Source organism: Phoenix dactylifera, unplaced genomic scaffold (assembly GCF_009389715.1).
Source record: "Phoenix dactylifera cultivar Barhee BC4 unplaced genomic scaffold, palm_55x_up_171113_PBpolish2nd_filt_p 000448F, whole genome shotgun sequence".
Taxonomy (NCBI): domain Eukaryota; kingdom Viridiplantae; phylum Streptophyta; class Magnoliopsida; order Arecales; family Arecaceae; genus Phoenix; species Phoenix dactylifera.
Window position 1 is genome coordinate 310,168 of NW_024067880.1, and position 24,845 is coordinate 335,012.

At 39.9% G+C, this 24,845-nt stretch overlaps 1 protein-coding gene and 1 pseudogene across 2 annotated transcripts; both read right to left on the reverse strand.

Moving 5' to 3' along the window:
- Positions 1–6,762: 6,762 nt before the first annotated feature.
- Positions 6,763–11,101, reverse strand: LOC120106075 (annotated as a pseudogene).
- Positions 11,102–18,850: 7,749 nt separating this feature from the next.
- Positions 18,851–23,830, reverse strand: LOC103721164. 2 transcript variants are annotated; one of them, XM_008811242.4, is made up of 7 exons: positions 23,569–23,830; positions 22,823–22,919; positions 22,409–22,514; positions 21,512–21,610; positions 21,254–21,347; positions 20,607–20,784; positions 18,851–19,264 (listed from the first exon to the last, which is right to left on the reverse strand). In XM_008811242.4, the coding sequence occupies exons 3-7, from the start codon at positions 22,427–22,429 to the stop codon at positions 19,198–19,200; spliced, it is 459 nt and encodes a 152-aa protein (XP_008809464.1). In that variant the 5' UTR covers positions 22,430–22,514; positions 22,823–22,919; positions 23,569–23,830; the 3' UTR covers positions 18,851–19,197. The 2 variants fall into 2 exon arrangements, with proteins under 2 accessions (XP_008809464.1, XP_008809465.1); XM_008811243.4 differs by lacking the exon at positions 22,409–22,514.
- Positions 23,831–24,845: the final 1,015 nt, after the last annotated feature.

Below are 24,845 nucleotides of genomic sequence, written 5' to 3' on the forward strand. Positions count from 1 at the left end.
GATGTAAGTATAAGTTACCCCTAAATTCTGAAAATTTTTGTAATTTATTCAAAAATAAAAGCTCTCTTTCCATGGAGGCGACAATCCTAGCCACGTTCATTTATTTCTTATAAATATTATGCTATCCATGTAAAATGCTAGATTGCCGTGAGTTCTCAGGGTCACTTCTATACTTTTTTTTTTTCCCTTGCGTCCCGTGAGTTAGATGGAGGTCCACCTACAATTACTTTGTGCACTTTTTGTGGCCATTTGGTGTGGCCAATTTAAAGCATGGTAGGAACGTAATGTATTGGGTCAGGGTTGGATGGACTTTGGCTGAGGTGGTAACCAAAAAATACAACTAATGGACTTTAAAAAAGCCACCTCCATGACTCCAAAATACTACAATTAATGCATCTTGGCCCAAGCCATAGGTGCTTCTTGGTGCACCTGCATCCGATATTACTTAAAAAGCCACTGACGCGTGGTCTTCATGAACGACTCAAATCCCCTCGACTCATATTGGTAGGATATATATGAGTGGATGAGAGAGTGATGGGCACCAGCATCACTCCACTTTCCACTCTCAGAAGAGCTAATGGTGGAGATTATTTAAACATATATACTCCTTTTACTTTAGGTGCATGCTGAGCTTGGCCCCTTCAACACCCATTATAACACCACCATTACCCTGCTTGCATTTCCCATGCTCCAAACGGCAGAGGGTTTATACTTGTGACTATGTTAACTAAAAGCTTGTTTGAAAAATCTAGCAGGATTAGGCTGAATTTTCTATTAGATTCATGGAGAAGACACCATACCTTTCCGGCCCAAATCTTATGAGAGAGAAAAAGATCTCCATGAGTCTTTTTTTTTTTTTTTTAATAGCTGCAGACCAACGAACTTACAGATTAGATTTAGGCTAAAACTAGGATAAAATTTTAGAAGAATACAGACTATGTAGGGTAACAAGTTCTATTTCTACAGAAAATTCAGCCTAATCCTCCACGAACCCTAGCTGATATTGTTGAAATCACCACTTTGTTTTTAATGGACGAGCCCAATATGTGAAATTTTTTAATAATGAGGTTAAAGAGTGCGGAGACAGAGTTCGAACTCAGGACCTCTGCTCTGATACCATGTTGAAATCATCACTTTTCCTAAAAGCTTAAGCTTATAGGATGAGGTAGATTTATTTATATATTTTATATTTTCCTACAGATATGGCATTGCAATATGGCTTGTAATGGGACCAAGGAAGAGAGAGGATCCAAACTCTAGCAAAAGGAAGTCTTCCAGGCCATCAAAATCCGGACACGAACGAAGAAGCATCAGAAAAACCCAGAACCGGCCCCTGCGAACTGTTATCCCATGCCTCAAGCCTGCGGTATTTTAGAGCTGACGTCTTCTTTCCACCCAGCAAAGGAGCACTCACGGGGTGGCAAAAGGAGTAAGATGGTCTGCTAATAAACAATGGAGGTCTAAGTGATCATTAGTGCTAACAAGTGGGTAGAGGGATAGTTAAGCACGACTCTGAGGAATTTCTCATTTAGATATCAATTGGTATAATAGTCTATCGTGTGATACGTGGGGGGACGACGCTGGCTGCCGAAAGAAGTTGCAAGAAGCACCACCATGAAGAGGTCTGAGGATATGATTAACAAACTCTAGTTGGGCTCCCACGCATCCAATCTTGCCTACCATGGGATACATTAGTGATTATTGGTGACTGGCAAGTAATGGAGATGCTTTTGCTTATCATTATATACTCCTAGTGGAGAAGATTTGAAGTGAAGAAGTGGTCCAGAAAGATGCCAACCAAGCTAATCAACTTATTTTCAGAAAGGTGGTGCCATCTACTTTCCATGAGCACAGTCAAAAGCTGTTCCAATGGTGGTGCCATGCCAAAGCTGATTTGGCTATTGGAGTGCCTTTTCTTTATCTTCTAAGTGGATGTTGTCGCATTTTGAGAGGGATTGGGTAGGTCTGGACTTGACTTCAGAAGTCTATTGGTTGTGGTGATGCTTATTTTTGACGAGATCCTCATCGGTGGAACATATTGGATGATGATCCATGATAGTATCGGTGAGTATTATGAGTTGTCTCAGGTAGTGAAGATAATGGAATATTAGTCACACATACATGTCTACCCATGTCATCAACTTAATTATGATACGTAATATTAGTCATAGGTCCAATAACCCTTCGTTTTTAAATCTGCTTGTGATCAGAGAAGAGCACACAAGTTGTGAGACAACTTATAAGGCATCCATTAGGGTCGGCAGAACCTTTCCAAACTAAGCGGTTTCGGCCGTTTCGAGCCGTTCCGATAGCTCATCAACACAATTCCGGCAACGAAAATGAAAACCATTATCGGAGGCAGAGAAGGAGAAGAAAAGAGATGAAAAGAGAGACCGAGCGGGGAAGAGAGGGAAAGAAAGAGGGAGGAAGGTTGGCGGAGGCCGACAGAGGGCCGATATAGGGGCAGTAGTGGAATGGAGTGGTCGCATCCCTGTTTCGTTCGAAACAAAGGTCCGACCGCTAAAATTTTTTGCATTTTTTAAGTGAAGTAGGCAAATGGCTTGCTGACTTCACTTAAAAATTAATTTTTTTTAATTTCATGATTTTTACACAAAGTCGGCAAGCCATTCGCCGACTTTATTGGAAAAAATGCAATTTTTTTTATCAATCGGACCCCTTTTTCGAATGAAACAGAGGACAACTGCTCCATGCCGCTTCTGCCCCGCCGTAGGCCTATGCTAACTAGCCTCCCTCCCTCTCTCCGCCTTCTCTCTCTCTCTCTCTCTCTCTCTCTCTCTCTCTCTCTTTCTCTCTCGTTCTCCCTCTCCTTCATCTCTTCTACTGTGTTGGTACGGGCCCGGCACGGTCCGGCACAGGTCTATATCGATTCGTCTCGTTGGGCAATCGGTACAGTGTCTGGTACTAGTTCCGCTGACGCTGGCATCAATCATAATCTTTTTCTCCCTCCCAAAAAACTAACGTGAGGTCAAGAAAAAGTTAATGTCTACTGGTTCTTGAGATACAAGTACTAGGAGTAATGAGCTCTAGGCAACCTTTGCAGTTGGCTAGAAGCATGGAAACCTCTGCAGAAAAAAATCAATCAATTTAAGTATAAAAATCATCTTTTGCTCGATTGATTGCAATGCCATGGCTTGAACTTCAATTACAAGTTCCACTGATCTCATCAACATCCCTTGTGCAGCCACCTTTGTTTTGTGCTTGTTGGATGGGGCTGCCACTTGATATGTCAAAGGGCATGCTCTCACCTCCATCAACCAAAACTCTACCATTACATTTCTCTTCAAGCACTCAAGAGAACATTGCCTTTGAGGACGAGCCATAATTGGGCCAGAGAAGACCTGCTGCAGCTTATAGTTTTGGTAATAAAAAAGGATGGAGTCCGTGAAGCTCGCCATTGAATACCAGATGATGTTAGTTTGCATCTCATATATCAGAAGTTGCCAGTGGTCGAAGCAATCACTAACACTCAAATCAGCATTAGCTGGTTGTATTCTTTCTCATATTTTTTTTTCTTTGCCTCACTCCTCAACTTCTAAGTCATACAATTATATGAAAAAAAACAAGTCAGAAGAAGTCGGGATGTTATTGTTGCCGTGGTGTTTTGAACCATTTGGTGGGAGCGCAATACCAGGACTGTGAGGGACCAGTTTAAAGGCGCGCATCAGATTAGAGCCAGATTGTTTCATTACTAAAATGTTGGATTGATTGTGTAAGTGAGAACAGAAGAGGGTTTAATTGAGTTGTTTTCTTGATGTGGATGCCTGGCTTTGGCGTCCACAACATTGTTTTGTAATTCATGATCTTAATGAATTTGATTGGATTTAGTCCACTCTTTCTCTCAAAAACAATTATATGAAAGAAAAAAGAAAAAGAGTCATTGACACATCAATTGTGTGTCAAATATGGCATGCTCATGGTGTCAAAAGGCTTAGAAAAACTTGAACCATTCTCATGGTTTTACCTACTTATTACCTAACCTTCCCAGAAGTCCAGCAAAACAAAGACCCAGAATTGCGTTGAAGTGTCATAATAGGACCATATGCTTTTCCAGGTTGCGATGATGCTTTTCTGAATTACAAATATTTTGAGGTTTTGCAGCAAAACTACACTGAATTGTTTAGGAAGAAATTTACATGACTAATGCAAAAGTCAAAATAAAAAAGAACTCTACAACAAGACACGACACATGTTATTGCTCCTGGACTGACCCCAATAATTCAGTGCCAAAAAATGAGGTATTATTTGATATTTTTTGTCTCATTATTTGATTTGATGATATTTCATGTTATTTTTTTTAGTATAACGCAACTTACTAATTATTTTATATTTTATATCATTTTAAAATAATAAGATACATCATTTAGGTTAAACCAGAATCATAGAAATACTAAAAATATAAAAAAAAAGCATAAAAAATATCAAAAAAAAATCAAATTAAACCTAAAACCATTGAAAAAGTTTTAAAAAATTGATTGCTAATTAAATCAACTTGAAAAACTCTAAAAAAATAAAAAAAATGGGCGTGCTGGTATGGAACCGGCATGCCCAAGCGTACTGTGTGTTGGTACAGTGCCGAACCGGTACTGTATCGATCCATTCGCCAACCAGTATGTATTTCGATACCGATTCGGCGGACCTTGGATGCTATGTACTGTTGCTCCATGTAAAATTCCAACCTTTCAATTTTAGATCAATAAGACTTATAGACAAAATGAAATCAATGAAGGCAAGGTTGTCCTTCACAATCTGAGGGTTACCTTCCTATTTGTTACATTTGGTGATGTTGTACTTTTCATGGAACAAGCAGGAGCCAGGGAACTCTTTTCGGACATTCGAAAGCTCTTGGAATAAAGATGATCTCAACGTTCTAAATTTGGGCCATAAGATGGATATAGAATTCTTTGGCTTCTGGAAATGGAGCTTGATAATAAGCAAGAATATTTTAACATTCGATTCAATAATGAGGTCTCTGATTGCACTTCTTCTGCTAGGAGCATTATAGCTGCTAATGTTCCAAGATACAGTAATTATGCAAAAAAAGTACAGTGTATTAGGAGAAAGGAAGAGGTTGTGCACGCCTCCAGGAGCCTCATTTCAGCTAGCGACATCCAAGAAGTAGGGAAACAAGGAATGAAAAGCTAGAAATTTTCTACATTAAGCCGAGGATTGGATCAATTCACTTGAATTATGTCCTTCGCCTTCTTCAAAGCCAGAAGGTTTTCTGCCACCTCCTTGGTGATGTTTTCAAAGAAGGAAAAGCCACAGACTTTCCCCCATCAAAGAAATAGCTGGTGAGGAATTGAATGGAGAGGCATAGCAGGGTTTTCAATTGGATGTTCCATTGGAGGCAGCTTCTTCTTTGACCTTGCAAGGGGAAGCTTTTCCATAGCTGCCTTCGTTGCCCCAACAACTTCGACTCTTAAATTTTTCCTAGGTTCCACAATCCAAGATTCCAAGGCCAACGTGGAGGGCACGTGGCACACCAGGACATCCGCATTGTCCTCGTGGAATCCTCGTGGAAACCATTTTCCAATGGTATCCCACGATTTATTAGGGAAGGAGATGGAAGGTCTTTCAATAAGGTCTTTCAATGTAGAACTAGGGTTAGGGATAAGGCTTGTCAGGTCTAGCGAGCTATGAGAGTTGATGCGGTCGTCGTCTTTGTCAGGAAGCAAGGAAAGGCTACTGAGGTTAAAGCAGGTAGGTGGAAGAGGTCATTATCCAAAGCAGGGGCATCAGGTGATACAAGGGAAATAAGAATTGGGTAGCTGATGCTTTGAGCCACCACACTTGTTTGGTTACCACTAAGCATGCGACTGTAGCAAGTTTTGATATTTTCAGAGTTATGTTCACTACCGATCCTAGATTTTTAATGAGGTGCAGGCTCAATAGCACGATGACTTTTAGTTATAGGATAGCTTCTTGTTTAATGAGACTTGCCTATGTGTTTCAAATTGTTTGCTGAGGCATAAAAACCTACAAGAGTTGCATGGAGAGGATCACTTTAGCCGTGACAAGATATATCATCACGTATCTATGCAATATTACTGGCCCAAGGTAAGGAAAGATGTTGAGAGATGTGTCCATGCCACCTATGCCAGTGTTTACAGGGATAGCAATGAATGCAGGAGTATAGATGTCATTGTTAGTACCATGCACTGTGAACCCACATCAACATGGACTTCGTATTGGGGCTCCAAAGGACGGCATGGCTTTGGCTTGATCTTTGTAGTGGTGGATTATTTTTCCAAGATGGTCTAATTTACTACGTGTAGGAAGAAAATGGATGCATCTCTCATTGTAGTTCTATTCTTTCGAGAGATGATACATCTGCATGGAGTTTCAATTTCAATCACCTCAGTTCAGAGCCCCAAGTTTATGCCACATTTTGGGAGGAGCGCACCTATGGTAGAGACTAAGAACAACTCTTTCATTTAGCGATACCTACTACCCGTATACGGATGCATAGACTAAAATAGTGAATAGGAGTATAGGCAGCATATTGCAAAGTTTGGTTAGTAAGAATCTGAGGTAGTAGGAAAGAGGCTTACCCAAGTAGAGTTTGTATTCAATAGATTCATTATAAGTCGACATTTTAGATTGTATATTGTTGGAACCCAAGATGTGCAATGGATTTAGTGCCAAACCTGCAACCAGGTTGAAATAGCATGTGAGCTAAAGGCATCGTGCAAAAGCTTCAAGATCTACATGCTCGGTTGTGGGAAAATATTGAAGAATTAAATAGGCATTACAAGGAGTATGTGTATGAGCATAGACATAGGATGATATTCAAGGTTGTTGACTATGTGTGGGCTATTATTACTAAGGAACACCTACCAACCAAAGAGTAAGGAAAACTCACACCTCGCAAGGTTAAACGTTGTGTGATTATAGAGAAGATCAGTAATAATACCTATCACCTGAAGTTACTAAGATATATTTGCACCCATGATGTTTTTAATGTCAAGCACCTCGGGGTGCCGTTCCTACGGGTGCACATGGTAACTAGGTCGGATTGGATCATAAGTGATCTCGACTCAACCCGGTTTCTTGTTTAGGTTCTCATGTTGGACCCAGACCCAACCCGATAGAAGATCAGGTAGGGTTGGCTCTGGTCTACTGCTAAAATTTCTGACCCAATAGGTTATTCAGGTTGGGTCGAGTCTATGTATAACCCAACCTCAACCAAAAAAATTCGGATCCGGATCGGATCTAGTTTAGGTTCGGATCGGGCCTAGTTCAAAATTGGGTTGGATTTCTATACTTATCATTCCGTGTACTTGATTTCTTTGCAATGAGCGAAAACTACAAAAAGGAAGTCATGCAGAACCATATAAGTGAAAGAGCCTAAGCATCAAGGATTAATGCCTATACAAATTAACCTAATAATGACTGGCTCAACCTTGTTAGCTACAAGAAAATTTTTTTGTTTAGGCATTCAATACTTTGTTTGGTAGGAAAAAATTGCATTTATACTAAATTAGGCTCATTTCCCTCTTCTCCTTTCTCATCTGAAGCACCCAGGAAATTAAATCCCTGTCTCCCTTTGGTCTACACATATCCACTGGTCTCTTACCAGTAAGGAGCTCCAAAAGAACAACACCAAAGCTATAAATGTCACCCTTGAAAGTAGCTGCAGAGGATTGACCATATTCAGGAGGGATGTAGCCCAAAGTCCCAACCAGGTCTGTTGTTACATGGGTGTCGCACGGCAGAATAACCCAGGCAAGCGCGAAATCAGCCGAGTATATTACTTGATTTGATGTCACGGTGCGGTATATGGGGCTGACATGACTGGTGCAAGTATGCCAATCCCCTTGCTGATCCTTGAGCTATCTGAAGCCTTTTCTCCCAATCTAGCATGGATCCCCCATCTTGCTTTTCATGAAGCCAGTAGTCCCAGCTCCCATGCTCCATGTATGAATAGATTAAGAGTCTGATCACTTCCAATCCTGCAGTATCCTTGAAGCAGAACAAGATTTCTGTGCTGAGCTCTAGAGAGAGCTTGTACCACGGCTTGGAATTCCTTCTCCATCTGGCCATAATCACCGGAAAGCTGCTTGATAGCAACCTTCCTCCCATCCGGCAAAACTGCTTTATAAACTAGACCAAAGCCCCCACACCCAGCGATATTAGCTTGGTCAAAGTTGTCGGTAGATTTTATGATATCACGGATGCTCAGCTCCTTCTTGTCCTTGTTCTGAAACAGAAGAACCACTGTAGATGCTGCTGATTTCAAGTTTCCATTCGCATCTGCTACCACTTTTAAAGTATCTTCCTGCCTTCTGGAGCTGGAACGAGTTCTTGACACGAATAAATAGAATAATAGCAAGAAGAAAAGCTGTTCCCGGTCCAATTCCAACAGCCATTCCGATGATCACACCTTTATTCTTTTGTCCTTGGCTCACCGTCTGTATGGGAGCTTCGGAATCGCAGGAAGGTAAACGAGGACCACAGAGACCCGGATTCCCATCGAAGGCAGTACTTGAGAAGGTCGAGAACTGGCCTCCAGTTGGGATTGACCCGACCAAATTGTTGTATGCCACACTGAAACTTGATAGAAAATTAAGCCTGGTAAGTGATAAAGGAATGCCTCCTGTGAGATTGTTGTGTGACATATCCAGTCTCTCCAAGTTTGACATGCCTGATAACTCATCTGGTATTGTCCCGGAGAGCCTGTTCTTGCTTAGGTCCAATACATGGAGCTGCTTAAAGTCCCCAAATCCAGGCAAGATTGGTCCAACAAGCATGTTATTACTCAGAATCAAGGATGGAGGGAAGCTGCTGACCTGATTATACTGCAATCCCTCCCCAGACATACTCTTTTTAATAAAGAATGGAAAGTCCTCCATCGTGGTCCCCTGCTGCAAATTGTTCGGAGAAATAAGGCCTTTCATTTGAGCGAAACTACTTGGGATTTCTCCAGTGAATGAATTGTTAGAGAGATCCAAGTAAAATAGATGGTCATAATAGCCTATCCACAAAGGGATGGTCCCATCCAGGCGATTCCATGACAAATCCAAAACCTTCAATTTTCTGCAGTTAAGCAACCACAGAGGTATTGACCCCAAAAGATCACAGTTTGCGATGACAAGAACCTCTATATTCTGAAAACCTTGAATCCCATCCATTGGCATCCTCTCACCATCAAAGAAATTTTTAGTGAGGACAAGACTATTAAGGCTTGGGCAATCCTGTAGAATTTCCAATGCCAAGGACAAATTGGAGATGCTGTTATTAGATAGTGAGAGATGCGACAGTGAACTGAGGTTCTTGAAGCTGATGGGAATTTCACCAGTAAGACTATTCCCAGCAAGATTCAAGGTCTTCAATTCCACACACTGAGATATATTATAAGGAATAGGACCAGTGAGCGAATTCGTAGCAAGATCGATAAAGCTCAGGTGAGTCATAGCTGTGCAATTGAGAGTTATATGACCACTCAGAGAATTGTTCCTTAAATTAAGCACTCTAAGACTGGGCAAGTTAGCCAAGGAAGCAGGTAAAGAGCCATGGAAACTGTTAGATTGAGCACAAAAATACTCGAGCATAAGGCTACCAAAAACATTCGGGATGTTCCCTGAGAACAGATTAAAGGAAAGATCCAACTGAGCAAGGTTAGAGAGATTACTGAATCTTGTGCTCATCCGACCGAACAGGCGGTTCTCCTGAAGGTATAAGCTCTTCAAAGATGACAGCTTGAACAAATCTTCAGGCAAATTCCCAGTAATATCATTCATATAAAGAGAGAGCTCATCAAGAGAATTGCAAGTACCGAAACCCACGGGGAAGCCGCCGGTGAAGGAGTTCATCGAAAACCGAAGGATTTGAATTCGGGTGGAGGAATTACAGATGCCCGGGTTGATTAGACCCACAAACCCATTGAAACTGATATCGAACTCTTCAAGATTCGTCGACCCGGAGAGAAGCGGGGGGCTGCCGTCGAACATATTGTAAGAAATGTTGAAAACCCGGATCGAAGGAAGGTAAACATCCAGTGGGATGGACCCGGATAGATCATTCGAGCTGAGATCAAGGTGCTCCAGCCGGGGGTGATGGAGCAGCTGCAAGGGAACAAGGCCTTCAAGAGAATTATAAGAGAGATTGAGCCATCTCAGCTGATCCAAACCAGCCAAAGAATCAGATAAGGAGCCCTTCAAGCTCTTGTTCTGGAGATCCAACCCGATCACCCGTCTTTCCGAACCCGTCGGCCGGTCACACAAGACGCCGGCCCAGGTGCAGCAGTCGATGGGAGAAGAATCAAAGCTCCAGCCTTGGATCCCTGCATCGAGGGCATTCGAGAAGCCCTGCAAAGCATGCAAATCGCCAGAATTGCAGGTCTGGTTCTGGGAATTGGTAGGTATGAAAAAGAAGAAGAGGAAGAAATACAACAACAAACACCACGTGTGCATGAAGAGAAACCACTTCGGGTCCCCCCTGTCTCCCATTTCAAATGATCCCAAGAACCAGAGAAGACGCAGAAAGGTGTAAAGGAGGCTCCTTTCCGGCGTTATAAGCTATGGCTGGCGAAACCCATTCGGAATTCCGGAGAGATTCTTGCTCTGCGAGTGCTGAACTTTGGGATTCTACAACCAAAACAAGAGAACAGAGCTCGACAAGAAAAACATAGGAGTGGAAGAAGAGGAGGAGGAGGAAAAAGAGTGAACTTTTCTCTGTGGAGGCAGTGAGAAGAAGAGCTGAGAAGGGGAAGAAAAAGAGAAGTTTGCTGAAATATTTGTGAGTGGGAACAAGGGAAGGAAGGTTTCATGTGACCATAGCGCGGTGGTTGAAGGGATTTGGGGGATCGCGATGCAACGGTTGCCTTGACTTTTGGCAAAATAGGACAATTTACGTGTCGTCTTCCTAATTTTAGGAGCCTCGGTTGCGTTGCAAGTTTTGTACGGGATCAGTTCAATGCCGCTTCTGGTTTGCATCGAGAAGGGGGATGTGAGAAAGTGCGCTCGTTGGATCTGGTGTTCCGCGTGCGATGCCAAAAGTAGGTACCGGGTGAATGGCAACTGCAATCCGGGATTTTTGTTTTGTCTATCCTTGCTTAAATCTTTTTCTCCTCGTCTTTTCTCCTGAAAATGTTAGATCTATATGTCTCTCCATGGACCACGCTTTCAGCATAAGCAAGCGCGAAAGGTCTAAAGAGCCATTGAGATCCCGCCGGATATATGGAACCACCTGGATTTCTTCCTGCACACGGTTCATCGATGGGCCGGTGCCCCCTCCAACATGGCAGGTGGCAGTTGAGGTGACCTATACTGCGTATCAGATCTGTTTGGCCGAAAATGTATAAATCTTTGAAAAGAGTAGCCCTTCACCAAGGTTCGTTGCAAAACGTACCCAAGTACATGTAGCAAGAAATTACTTATGCAGGCCCGTTGTATTGACCTTTAATAACTCGGGGCACCTTGGGCTCTTTTTTTGCTCGTGTAGTGCCTCGTACGATATTTTCCACCTAGGAGCTCTCACCTCTGAGTTTCCTCAAGATTAATTTCAATGGATGCGTGCTAGATAGAGGTAGGAGGGAAGGTGCTAGATTCATCATCAGAGGCCTGAACTCTAGGATGGTGGCTGCCAGATCTTCGACACCTCAGTTTTGAAGGCCGAGCTGAGGGCCGCATAGGCCGGCCTGGGCCATGCTCGAAGCGTGTTGCGGGCCAATGCAATTATGCTTGAGGATGATTCGGCTACGGTGATTAGCTGGATTCAAGGTGGCATCGGCGGCGTGGGAGGGTGCCACCCCTTGCTTCAGAACATCCGGGCTATGATTAGTCGAGGTGTGACTTTTCAAGCCAAGTATGTGTTCAGAGAGGTTAATAGGGCTGCAGACTGAGTGATCTTGTATGTGGCTAGTCACTCCGGAGGTGCCTTGTGGGACGGATAGAAGAAGTTGCTTTGGGTGTTCCGAGACTTGTTGCTTTCTGACTTTATGGGATATATCCATACTACAACTATATGAACCATCCGCACTAGCAAAAAAAAAAAAAATCTACATGTCTGGCTGATATTTCCAAAAACGAAATCATATACTATACATTCTCTACTTTGGACATGTTGATACAACTTTGCACTACGCTACTTATACCATATGTCACTATTAGAGGCACCAAATCAAATTTGCTGGAGTGGTGCTTTGCATAACTCGTAGCATACCCTGAATGAGCATCAAACCAAGTTTTCGCACATCATACACTAATAAGTTGATCCTTGGGGACTTGCAAAACATCGGAGTAGGGTACCCTAGGAGGTGTATAAAGCATTTGCCAATTTGTTTGTCACTAGTTTCAATGGAATTAGTGAGGAATGAAAAAGGAAGGGCTCAGTGAGGCTATGAGCTAATTTAGATATAGGCAAGTAACTAATATACAGAACCCTAATTTTAATGGAATTTATAAATAAAATTGGCAAAAGGTGATCCAATCTAAAACTTGACCCGTCTTTATACTTTCCTAAGGAATAACTTACCTCTAATTGTATCATTAAAAGATTTCATCTAGCTTTTTATGGATTGGTCTGGGCTATGAGAGTAGGCATCCTCTAGAAATAGCTTTAATAGGCTGGACATAAACTGGGACACAACTATATTGAGCTCCAAATTTCTTGCAAGTAGATGCAGTTTCATACCATCAAGGACATGCCATATGCTGCATGGTCTAGTTGGTCGTAGTATTTGTTAGCTACACCTTATGCTGCATTAGAAACCTTTGAACCGTCCATTTCTATTGCCATACTTTGGTGAGCAAGTTGGACACTACAGTTATTTTTTTTTATATCATTATGGAGGATATCAACGCTAGCATTCTGTATTAACATCCTTTTCTAGTTTTCTCTGCTAATTATATCGCTAATAGCTTTTCTTTTAAACACAGAATGTATATCCTACATAAAATTGAAGCTAAACTCGATTCAACTTGGACCTAATTAAGTGCATTTGATCTTGGATCCGAGTCACACTTGCCTGGACCCGACGTGAATGATCCCATGGGCCCTGAAATTTTTTGCATGGCCAACCTAAGCTAAGTTGTCTGGTCAACAATTTCGGTCTAAATATAAAATCAAAGCTGAAAAACAGTGGGATCTAGTTTTAGGTTATGCTTGCCTTGGTCTAGAACTAACCCAATTGCAAGGTTAAATTAACAAAATAATCCTTAGTGGACCGATATTATCGACACCTAAGGGTCAAGAAGTCAGAATCCCTCAAGATGTTCTACCCCGTTTGAGTTCCGCAAATCACATCTTTAACACCAAAAATCTTCTAAGCAATTTCTAAGTCCGCATTAGACTGAAGCTACACTTGATTCAACTTGCATCTAAATGCATTTGATTGTATATGTGTCATGCCTAGCTTGACCTTACTTGAATGATCCAATGATTGATTCCCAAATCTTTGACGTGGACAATTTGACCCAATTCCATTAGTCAATAGTTTAGATCTGAGTCCAAAATCATAGTCCAAGAAGAGTTGGATCAGACTTGGTCAAGCTTGCCCTGGTCCATCCTTACCCGGCTGCAATCTTAGAATTAGGGCAATCCTAAATATATTGGCTATTGTGACACCCTAGCGTAAACAAATTAATCCCTCATCATGCTCTACCCCATTGGAGCTCTTCTCTAGATCACGTCTTGAAGCAAGAAGCATTCGAAGCAATTGGCAAGAGTAAGAAGTTCTAGAAATTAAATTCTTCATGTAAACGTTGGCTACAAGGCTACATTATCTCCACTAGTGTACTATCAAATCCAATGTAATTTTGGAGTCGGGTTCGGATTATCTGCGGTGCAACTTTTGCACCATACAATCCTGTGCTATTGCAGATAGCCACCATATCATCCATCTTGAAGATAAGTACGGCTCTCATTTATTTCTAGAATACGATGAGTGCGATCCATGGTACATCACGGTAATAAAAGAAAACTGTTTGTGGCTGCCATACACTATAACATAGGATCTTGCGGTGCAAAAATCACACGATAGAAAATCTTGGTTCAAAAAAAATCCAGGCATAGCTGTTTAAATACGGGTTGTTGGCTGTGAACATCAGAGTTTTAGCTTCGAGAGGAAGACCCGTGAGAGGTTTTCTATTGCTTCAAGCAAAGGAAGCACATCCTGTGACTTTTAGGACTTTGAGCTCGGGTAAAAAAAGTCCCACTTCTAGATATTGAATTGTATAGCAGGGTTTTCAATTGCTCCCATGATGCCTTTAATGTCAAGCACCCCGTTCCTAAGGGTGCAAATAGGTTGGGTTGAATTGGGCCATAAGTAATCTTGACCCAATCCAGTTCCTTGTTCGGGTTCTAATGTTGGACCCAAATCTAACCCAATAGAAGATTAGGTCGGGGTGGCTCTGGTCCACTGCTAAAATTTCTAATCCAATAGGTTATTCGGGTTGGGTCGAGTCTATGTATAACCCAGCCCCAACCCAAAAAATTTGGACCCGAATTGGGTCTGGATTGGGTCCAGGTCGGGTTTGGATCATGATTGAGTTGGACACCATGCATCTTCCTACGGTGAACTAAGCATCATCTTGTAGCAAAGTTTTTCAGAACTGTGTATCTGTTTGCAGGATGTCGCACATTATCTTGCAACAGAACCTTCAGGACGAATCATATGCCAATATAATAGCCCCTATTGGCGAGGTCCTCAACATAGCCAGGTCAAAATTCAAATAGTTTTAGGATCTCATATTTCAGTTCTAAAATTATATAGTAAAAAATATCAATCAATCATATCTATAATAAGATTATATATCGTCATAATATTCTAAAATAACATATTTAGCAATAACATACTATGCATCAAATTCTTACATCATGGACAATATCGCTCAAAAGTCATGAATATAATAATTTTGTAATATTGATAAATTTAGAAAAAGTAAAATATTACTCATCTTGCAAACGAATCCAAGTGTCAATCTAATCAGTTTTAAAAATTCTCCTAAGATATTGGTATTTAAAAATTATACTCTCATCAGAATTTATCATAATTATTTCAAAAATAGAAATTCTAATTCTAACACCCTAATAGGGCTAATCTAATGGAAGTGCCGGACATCATGGTTGGTCCAATCAAAGCAAAGTTCATTTGATCATGCTCGCACTATGATACAGGAGTTTCAAAAGAGATCAGGGGTGATCAATTCTAACAATATTTAAAAAGGTCCAAGGTGGGGCTGCTATGTTGCCTGTCGATTATAGATCAGGATGCTTTACTAGAGTTGATCCAAAAGTACAAAGAGAGGTACCATACTGGTTCCAAAATCTCTTGAGAGAGTAGAGAGAAAGTCCAATAGAGAGAGAAAGGATGGAGAAGAGAGAGAGAGAGAAGAGGGAAGAAAAAGCAAGCTTCACTCTCTAACCAAGAAAGAGGAAAGAAGAGGGTAACTATGGATGGTGCCTGGTGTCAAAGGACCCACAACCGGCCAACAGGCGATGGGCACCGATGGCGACTGGTGGCTAGCAGTGCCAAAACTACTTAATTCTAACCTCTTTAACCATGAAAATCAAGCATCCCAATAGCGAGAACTCTAACCATGGTCTCCTGCCACCGCGAGGGATCAAAGAAAGACCTCGACGATGAGCATCAGTTGTAGGAACAACTAGAATCAAGAAAAACAGGGGTCTGGCTACCGAAACAAAGGAAATAGGGCATCACCCTTTTTTTCCAAAAATTTGGCGATCACCAGCCTAATCGGGGCTCCAAACGACCACGAAAGAAGGAGAGAAAGAGTAGCTCAAGAGCGGCCGGGTCCTTACCTGGTTTTCGGCAGTAATTGGCTGCGACGACGGTGCGAAGGCGATCGATGATCGAAGAAAAATTTAAAGAAATCCTCCGACAGGGAGTTCCGATCTAGGTTGAACCTCTGGTGGAGTGGAAGAAGGATCGAGATGGCCTCTAAATAGGCTCGACCGTGACCGAAATCCAACCCAGAGTGGGATTCCATCCGATAATCTCAGGAGGAAGAAGTCTCCAATTGAGAGTCTCTTCCTTTTAAGCACATGCACAACATGTGCCGAAATTCTTTTTTTTTTTTTTTGTTTTGGTTTGGACCAAAAATGGCTGGGCCTATCAACGGGATCAAGCCCAGTTTGCATGGTTTTACACCCTTCCGCCGCGTAAATTCTCATGGCTCATATATAAAGCTCCCTTAAGTTCTTCAGGAAGCTTGCTTCTGGACCATGCATCACTTTCTAAGAACTTTTCCTATGAACTCCTACTTCTATCTTTTGTGGTTAAGAGGCTAGCAATAGTCTTTGGTGGTTAAGACGGTGGCATTTCTCAACAATTTGAATCCCTATATCTCTTAGCATCCGCATCTCTGTCTCATCTCCACTTACGAACACTTTCTTGCGGAGGAGTTCCCAACCAGAATTCTCTGGTAATTGCTTCACTTTGCGGATGTTTTCTGCACCCATAGTTGTAATATTATTTTCATCTCGAGTAGTAGCTAAGATCCGACCAATATCTACAAACAACACTTTGTGTGGTCTTGCTGATTCTCACAATCATCGACAAGGCCTCTTACGCTCTTCAACTTCTCCTAAAGCCGTTTGAGCTCATTCTTCAAGCCTAACTCCATCACCGCACTTTGCATGTTGAACTCAGCATAGACACATATCTCCCAACAACAGCATCTAAGATCATCGCAAATTTTTTTTTATAGACTACAGATTACTGGATCCTCCGGAACTATGAAGCTTCACTACACTTAGGGCCTGTTTTGGATAATCCTATTGAATCCTTAGGATTATAGGATTTCTAGGACTACAGAATATAATTAAGGCCTGACCAAGCCCATATTAACTAAAGCTTTCCCAACCTATTTCACGGGGATAGAAAAAAGAACATTTCTGGCTATTCCTACTAGATTGAACTATAAATCCGTAGAATTTTTGGATTGAGCCATCCATTTAAGTATGACCCAGTATTAACCAAACTCCACCCAACCTAAATCTCAAACTCCATCCATAGACTAATATCTGGGTTGGCTTTGGACAAGTTATGGAAGCAGACGGGCCAACAGGCCTTACTCCTACAAGATTTTTAGTTCAATTCTGTAAGAATATCCAAACAGGCCAAAAGTCTTTCTTTTTATCGTATAGGATTCAGGCTAGTCCACTCCAAAGCTATTCTTACGTATTTTATGAATACGGACCTAGCCCAGCCTGTAACTTTTGATCGTGTTGGTTGTAATGGGCCAATCTATGGATCCTCAAGGATTTTTAACCTAATTCTATGGAAAAATCTAAATAGGCTCTTGGTAAATTATGAATCTACTCCTCCTCCATGAAGTTTCGGAGATCATGAATCTACTAAGAAAACATTTGTCGGGAAAATATCTAAGCTGGAAAACAGAACTTGCCTGTTCCTTCATCTTTTTACAAGACACCACCAAGAGAAGAAGAAAAAGAAAAAGAGAAGGAAACAACAATGCTTCCTTCCAATAAGCAAAGATCTTTCGGCCACCAGAAAAGATACCTCTCGCCAAAACCAAAAATAATTGTTTTTTTTAATTTCTATCTAAGACCAACACGGAGAAAAGGTTAATTCCTTTCCCATAAAGATATAAAATAAGTATATACTGAGTCTAAGGCTCACTTTAAACTAACCTGGATCAACACTATATAAATCAAACTATTAGATAAAAAGAACTATTTATTGTCATGGGAGTTTGTGACGGCCAACACTCTCAATTATTCTGAACTCCATATTAACAATGCTGAGCTTGCCGCTAAGATATCCGCTAATTGTTCTTTCATTGAGATTGAATTAAATCATTTTTTTTATCATGTAATCTTCTCTAATAAAGTGATAATACTCATTTGGGTCGGCCGCATACCCACTAAGACATAATCTTAGAGAATATGCAAGACCTGTTTTGAATATATTGTTCTTCTAGATGCATAGACTTTAATGCTTATACTTATTTAGGGATTGAAATACTTTATCTAGATGTGGTACTATTTTCTTTCGTTAAGTTATTTTCAATAACTAGATCATGGTATGAACATTAAACATGGTCTCTTGATTTAAAAATGCGTATAAATTTCCCCTATTGCTTTAAGTTTTATGTTACATGCTATAATTCTGGTGAGCGAAATTTTTGTATACACTTTCAGGGTTTATAATATGCTTTATAATAAGAAAGTTCAGGAGTTCGTATTGATCTCATTGTCTTGCTTGCTTTGCTTGCAGACAATGCTGATTGGGATGATATTTTGGTTAAAGCCATAAAACAACTCAATGGGAAAGTTTGCAAAAAAAAAAGGTAAAAATGCTCACGTTTTACTTTTGCCATGTTTCCAAGCATGCATAGAGGATGGATCACGACTGGCAAATAATTTTCCCTTGTTGGTTTTTTTGATTTAATTTTAATAGTTAATTTAATGATGGCTAGAGGCTAGGGTCTTGGTTGGATTGTAAGAAAAATGTAAAGAATCTTGGTAAATAATTTCCTTATTTGTTTGTTTATTTTCTGCAGGGTGCATGGTAAGCTTTAGATTTAAAGAATTATGTAAAGTTTTGTTTCTTAACTAGTGTTTTCTTGCTAAGAGGTTTGCTTCTTCCTGTTGCTTAATTTTATCAACAGGCGGCCACAAAATTTGAGCATAGAAGCAGCAAAGGCTGTAACTATGACTGGGAGGTTTGCAGTTCTGTCTGGGTCTTCTTCTTTGCAGAAGGTCCTTTCCATCCAGTGATGGCACTGAACAGCTGTGTCCATTCCAAAGCCCTGAACTCAGCAATACCAACCTGCATGACAAACTACACATGCCACCAAGAATGTGAAAAATGATTTGTAAAACAGAAGGAGCTAAATACTATTTTACACAGCTGCAACTTGTGCACAAAACTGAACATTTATTCAAAAATAGCATCCAATATCTACACATAACACTACTCAAATCATGCAAATAAACTTGCTATAAGTAGTACCATGCAAGCTTTTACAGCTGGGACTTCACAGATTCTCACACTAAGCATCATAATGTGGAGCTATCTGTTTCTTTAATACTTCAATCATAAAAATGCTCATAGCTCCCATTCAGAGAGAGTGAGGAATATAGCAGACATGTGCCCAGCAGCCAGCAAGAGTGTATCCACTGTGCCTTCCTATCAAAACCATGCCAAAAATAGTCAAGTTGTCCACCCATCGAACTTTCAAAACACGGTTACACTTCCCCTTGTCGACTGATAGCAAGCGTAAAATATATGAGAATCATTGTCCCCATGCTTGACCTGTAAATAATTTGCAGATATATCTGGTTACTGTAAAGGAGAGATGTAGAAACTTCTGCTTCAGTAGGAATCAATAGTAGTGCTCACTGTGGCTCAAGAGCATCACCAGGTAGCAGTAAACATTACCTTAAGCAGAAAGCCTGACAAAGATTAGGTCTAAGAGTCAAGGTATATGACCTATCATAATTTGAGATCATTTTCACTATCAAAAACCTGAAATTAACTCCTTGACTTGGTACCTAATTCCTAAACATGGAGAAATAGCCAGCTATGAAGAGTAATAGACCAGACGGTGGGTATGAAGTCCTTCATTGGTATATTTATCATATAATGATTCAAACAAACACAAGTATAGTGTGCATGCTTAAAGTTCCAAAAAACTTGGAACGAATCTATATGAGAAGAAAGACGGTACTTGACATAGAGTCCTTCACATGAATGAAACATCATTCAAATAAGAAATCGGTGCCTCACATGTATGAAACAGACTGTCATACTGGACAAGTGTTGATAACTACAGTCAATCTACTTGCACAGCTAAATGTTGTGAGAGATGAAGGGAGGAGCAACGAGGCTTGCCCGTCAGGAAAACGGTTCTACAACATAGCCCAAAAGTCCAGGTTCATGGTGTTGAAATATCTAAGACACAGAAGAACAACCCTTCTGTTCTTCTTGCCCCATGGGCCATCCCCATTGCAGGCTCCTCTGATTGTGGGACCACTGGTTCAACCAGAGTCATTAAGCAACCTCTAAATAATATGCAATGAACTGAGAAATTCCTTCCTTGAAAGACAATTCAGAATAATCAGCAGAGGTATTTTGACAAATTCAAGGGAGCAACGTAGATCTCAATTATTGTTAATCAGTTAACATAATAGAGTTAAGACGATGACCACAAAGTTGAAATATGTTTGTGGCCTCTTTCCTGTTTCTATCATGTTGCATATTTTGAGTTGTTCCTCATATAGAAAACAAATCAATATTTCTATAGATCTCTCAGCAAATTAAAATGAACATGACCATGGTACCACTTCAAACACTGGGGTTTAGGGCCTCAGTTGCTATAATGCAGAGAGGATCAAAAAAAGACTGCAGTTTCAGATGAAAATTTGGGTAGTCAACTAAGACAGCTAAACATTATGTAGTAAACATCTGTAACTGGAAAAGGTCCAACCATTCTCACCAGTTACATGAATGATGAAATCACTCAAGAATAATATTCTTTTAGCTCAGACCACAATTTCCAGCCATTCATCGAGGTAAAAACAAATGGAATCCAATTACCTCAGCTTCCAAAAGTTTAGCGTCATTATTAGAATTAGAAGACCATCAGGGTACTTACATAGAAGCAAAAAGGAGAAGGATTTTCTTCGGGTTGATAGTTGTTAGGCGATGAAATCTCCTACTCCTTCCATCCCCAGTATCTGCAACACCGGAAATATTAACTGAAGTTGGAGGCGCTATGAGAACTTTGATTGGCATCGCAGGCTGTTTCAACTGATCCAGCTGGGAACACCCCACTGTTAAAGTGGAAAAGTAATCAAGATTCATATAGACATACAATCATTCGATTATGGAAAATTATTTGTTTAATAACGACAACAATGGCTACAATATAATTTCCAGTAGTGATGTGGCAAATTCCAACTCATACAGTAATGAGGTATTGATTTCCACAAAAACAAGTAGCTAGATGAGACATTTGAAATATCCTGCTGTGGCAATCAGATTGGTCAGGGTCATTCGATGTTTCCAACAGACAAGGGCTCAATTTGAGATACTGCAAGAGTGGCCCTATGAATGCATGCGCAGGGATCTTGTAATAATATTAAACTGCTGCAATATCTCGTGTTATACACTTTATATGTAATACAGAATAGATAGAAAAAGCTAGCCACAAAGTGCCAAACTTTCCAGGTAATCGCATGTGCCCTGCATTCTGATCTAATACTTTAGAATGCAGTGGTTACTAAAGGACACACTTCATACCTTTAATGACAAGTTTTTTTGATGTCTCATCTGCTTCTTGCTCTTCACCATTTCGCTTCTCCATTCTGCTTGAACCCTTACGAGAAAGAGCTTTCTGTTTGTACAATAAAAGAAGGAGAAACCCTTTACCTAACTCTTTTAATAAATGTGGCTAATTAACGGGAATCTAGAATGTAGATTTATTGATAACTAGATCGGCAAAAATCATGTATTTATCAAACTCTTCTTCTTAAAAAGAAATGGATATATCAAACTCACGGTCATTTTCGGACTTCCAGAGCACTTATCAGAGGGCTGTGTAAGGCTTTCAATGTCCAGAACTACATTTCCTGCTTTATCCATAGCTGCAATCTGGTTCTGCAAAAATTGGAACAAAGAACTTTGTGACAACATTACAAAGCCACAAGAAAAAGGAAAACATACAAACAGATTAGTTTACCATATTCATAATTAGATATATAACCACATGAATTAAAGAAGGCAAATGTACTGGTGAGGAACAGCTCTAGATTGATATGTGAATAATTTGACCCTACAGACCTACTGACACTGGATCCATGATTGTGTATAACAACATGCATAATATTTATATGGGTTCCAGATCCAAATTTGGAAACCGAGTAACATCTATTGATAACAAAACCTACAACAGTAGGTACCTAAGTTACCAAAATATTTTAACATTCACCCTGCATCATCCTGGGACTAGCTTCCCCAGTTACTCTAATCAGACCTCTTAATTCCTTAATTGAGTATATTTTCTTCCATTTTGTGGCCATGTAAACACCTATCTTCTTCTAGCACTTGCAAAACTTCTCTTAAGGTTCCTTTCCTAAGTCATTTTATACACTTCTAAAACCCACAGATTGATACCCTAAGCCCCCCTATTTGACAGGGATTGTTCCTGTGCTTCATCAGAATGAATCAATAAACCATCAAAACAAACCCCCATTGTTTTTGTTTCAATGTCACTAAATTCTAATAATTTTTACAAGCTCTTATACTTCTAATTCTAATCTTATTTACAACCATTATCCTGTTACAACCCAACAATTCTAGCTATCTTTAGCCTTCAAACTTCATGTGCAGTCTCAATATTTTCCAGAAGAAAATGCAGAAGAAGCACATTTTCCTAGACATAAAAGTTTCACTTACCTGCAGGAAGACCTCCTCCATTACAAACTAAGGTTAACTTCTTAAGGGTATACTCAACACCAACTGCCACCAAGGATTGAATGTTTCAACAATTGACCTTCCAAAACTAACCAAAAAAAATGTTGAAACATTAGCAAAGATATAAAGCTCCAACACCAAATCAGCGAATTATGGTACGAAATTTAGAAGAATCGAAATCATTTTGGTGGTGTTCCGAAGGCTGAAGCTTACCACTGATCAATCTACTTCATCCAAAGAGTAAGCATAACAGCATAAAAGATCGAATGAATTAAAAGAATCTAAGTGAATTGTTCAGAGAAGTCTTGGAAAAAGTAATTTACCAAGGATGTAAAAGAACAAATGGACACAATTTGTTTAAAGGGAGGGAACTATAAATGGGATAAAGAACAATACCTGTTTATAGCTTGTCTTCTGCAAATTTTCTTAATTTTCAGAGAAGAGATCCCAAGATATCTCCACCATTCACAATAACGTTGTTGGCTCCACAGTCCTGCAAAATCCAAGATATTCATACAAGAAAATTAATTACACAAACTTTTCTCATATTTTAGTTTATAAAATCGTTCTTTTACCTAAGAAAAATTATAAAATACTTCTATAGCCAAAAGATGACAAATAAATTCGCATGCATTCCTTTTGTTCTCCGCACAATATTTCAGAGGAAAACAAAATAAAGAAATTATACAATTCATTGCAGCTGAAAAGAGAGGAAGATAAATAAAAATCGTTCTAAGATCCTCAGGAAAGGGAGGGGAAAAAAAGAGAGAAAAGAAACTTTTTCGCCTCTCCAAGGAGGCCTTTAAGCCCAACAAATGTTCCAAACTACCAGCCAAGATTCCTCAAACCAAGATTCTTCAAACAAAACAGAAGCTAATAGACCAAAAAAAAAAAGAAAAATAGAGAGCGCAAGGGTACGAAAGCCTGCTTTAATGAGCCGGAGAAGAGATGACGAATTGATTCATTAAAGAGAAGAATGGAAGAAATGTCAACTAATAACACCAAACTGCCATTAAAGTCCTCAGTTTCCAAAGCAATCCATTTCTTTGTAAGTTTAAAACTAACTCCACTTTCTTCTTAAAACACCATAATCTACAAATTAAGAACAATGGAAAAATCTCTGGACTAAGAAACGGTGATACCTTGTCTCGTTTAGACCTGCTAATGACCGCAAGAGAGAGAGAGAGAGAGAGAGAGATTGAAGGCAGAGGTGGACAGAGAGAAGGAAGGAGAAATATAGCCGTTGGAAGCTCCTCTCTTTCTTGGGAGAGTTTGGAGCGACCGCCAACTGCTAAATTACGTTTGGAGTTATCGATGCTTCCGGTGGTGCGGTGGTCTCTAACTCCTCGAAATGGGGTTTCTTTAGCAACAGAGACTGTGTCTCAGAGGAACAGAGCTCACCCCACATAGATATAGGCATAGATATAGTTCCACTGAGTTCAAATATATAGCATGAAAAAGTAAGTTACTCGTTTGATTTACGAAAGAATATTTTTTTACTGAAATATTTTTTTTAAAGTTAATATCTAAATACATGATATCTGAAAAAGTAATTTTTATATATTTAATTGAATATAAAAAAGTATATTTATATTTAGTTGAGTAACAATTTTTTTAAAATATATATATATATATATATATATATATATATATATATATATATATATATATATATATATATATATAATATCGTAACAAAAGAAAACAGCTTATTAAATTTTATCGAAAAATTTAAAAATACTTTTAAAAAAATATCTGAATTTCCAATCTATAGGAAAGTAAATTTTTCATCTTTCATATGGATTCTTTTCATTAAATATAAAAATTTTATTTTTTAAAAAAATATATTTCTATATTTTTCAAAAAATATAGTTAAATATAAGAATTTTTTTTATCCTTGATCATATATTCCACCCTCTCTTTAGGACAAAAGAAAAACATCTAGTGTAATAAATGACTACACCAATGAGGGACTGCATTTGAATTTGCCATCTATAGTGCCGTTGGATCTACATCTTGGTGGCTGCGAGCGCAGGTAGCGGCGAGAGGCGCCTCGCCCGTGAGCGTGAAAGAGGCGTTTGTCGGCTAGCGCGGTGAAGCAGGGGCAAGATCTGTGGGCTAGACACGGGCGAAATAGTTTATCGGGATCGGGAGAGATCGGGACACCGAGGGTGGGGATAAGGGGCCCGTGAGTGGTTCAGCGAATGGGGAGCATAAGGCCAGAATGGATCCAATTGCGGGTATCTGCCAATTTAATCTGCCAAAGAAGATGTGGAAAGAGAAAACTAGAAGTGGAAACGGAAGAAAGATTGAATTTTTTTAGTAGTTCTGGGGATCATCACTTGATGGAAGCTAACTGCATTTAAATTGGATGGTATGTGTGGGAGGATATTGAAGAATCTCAAGTGAAAATTTTATT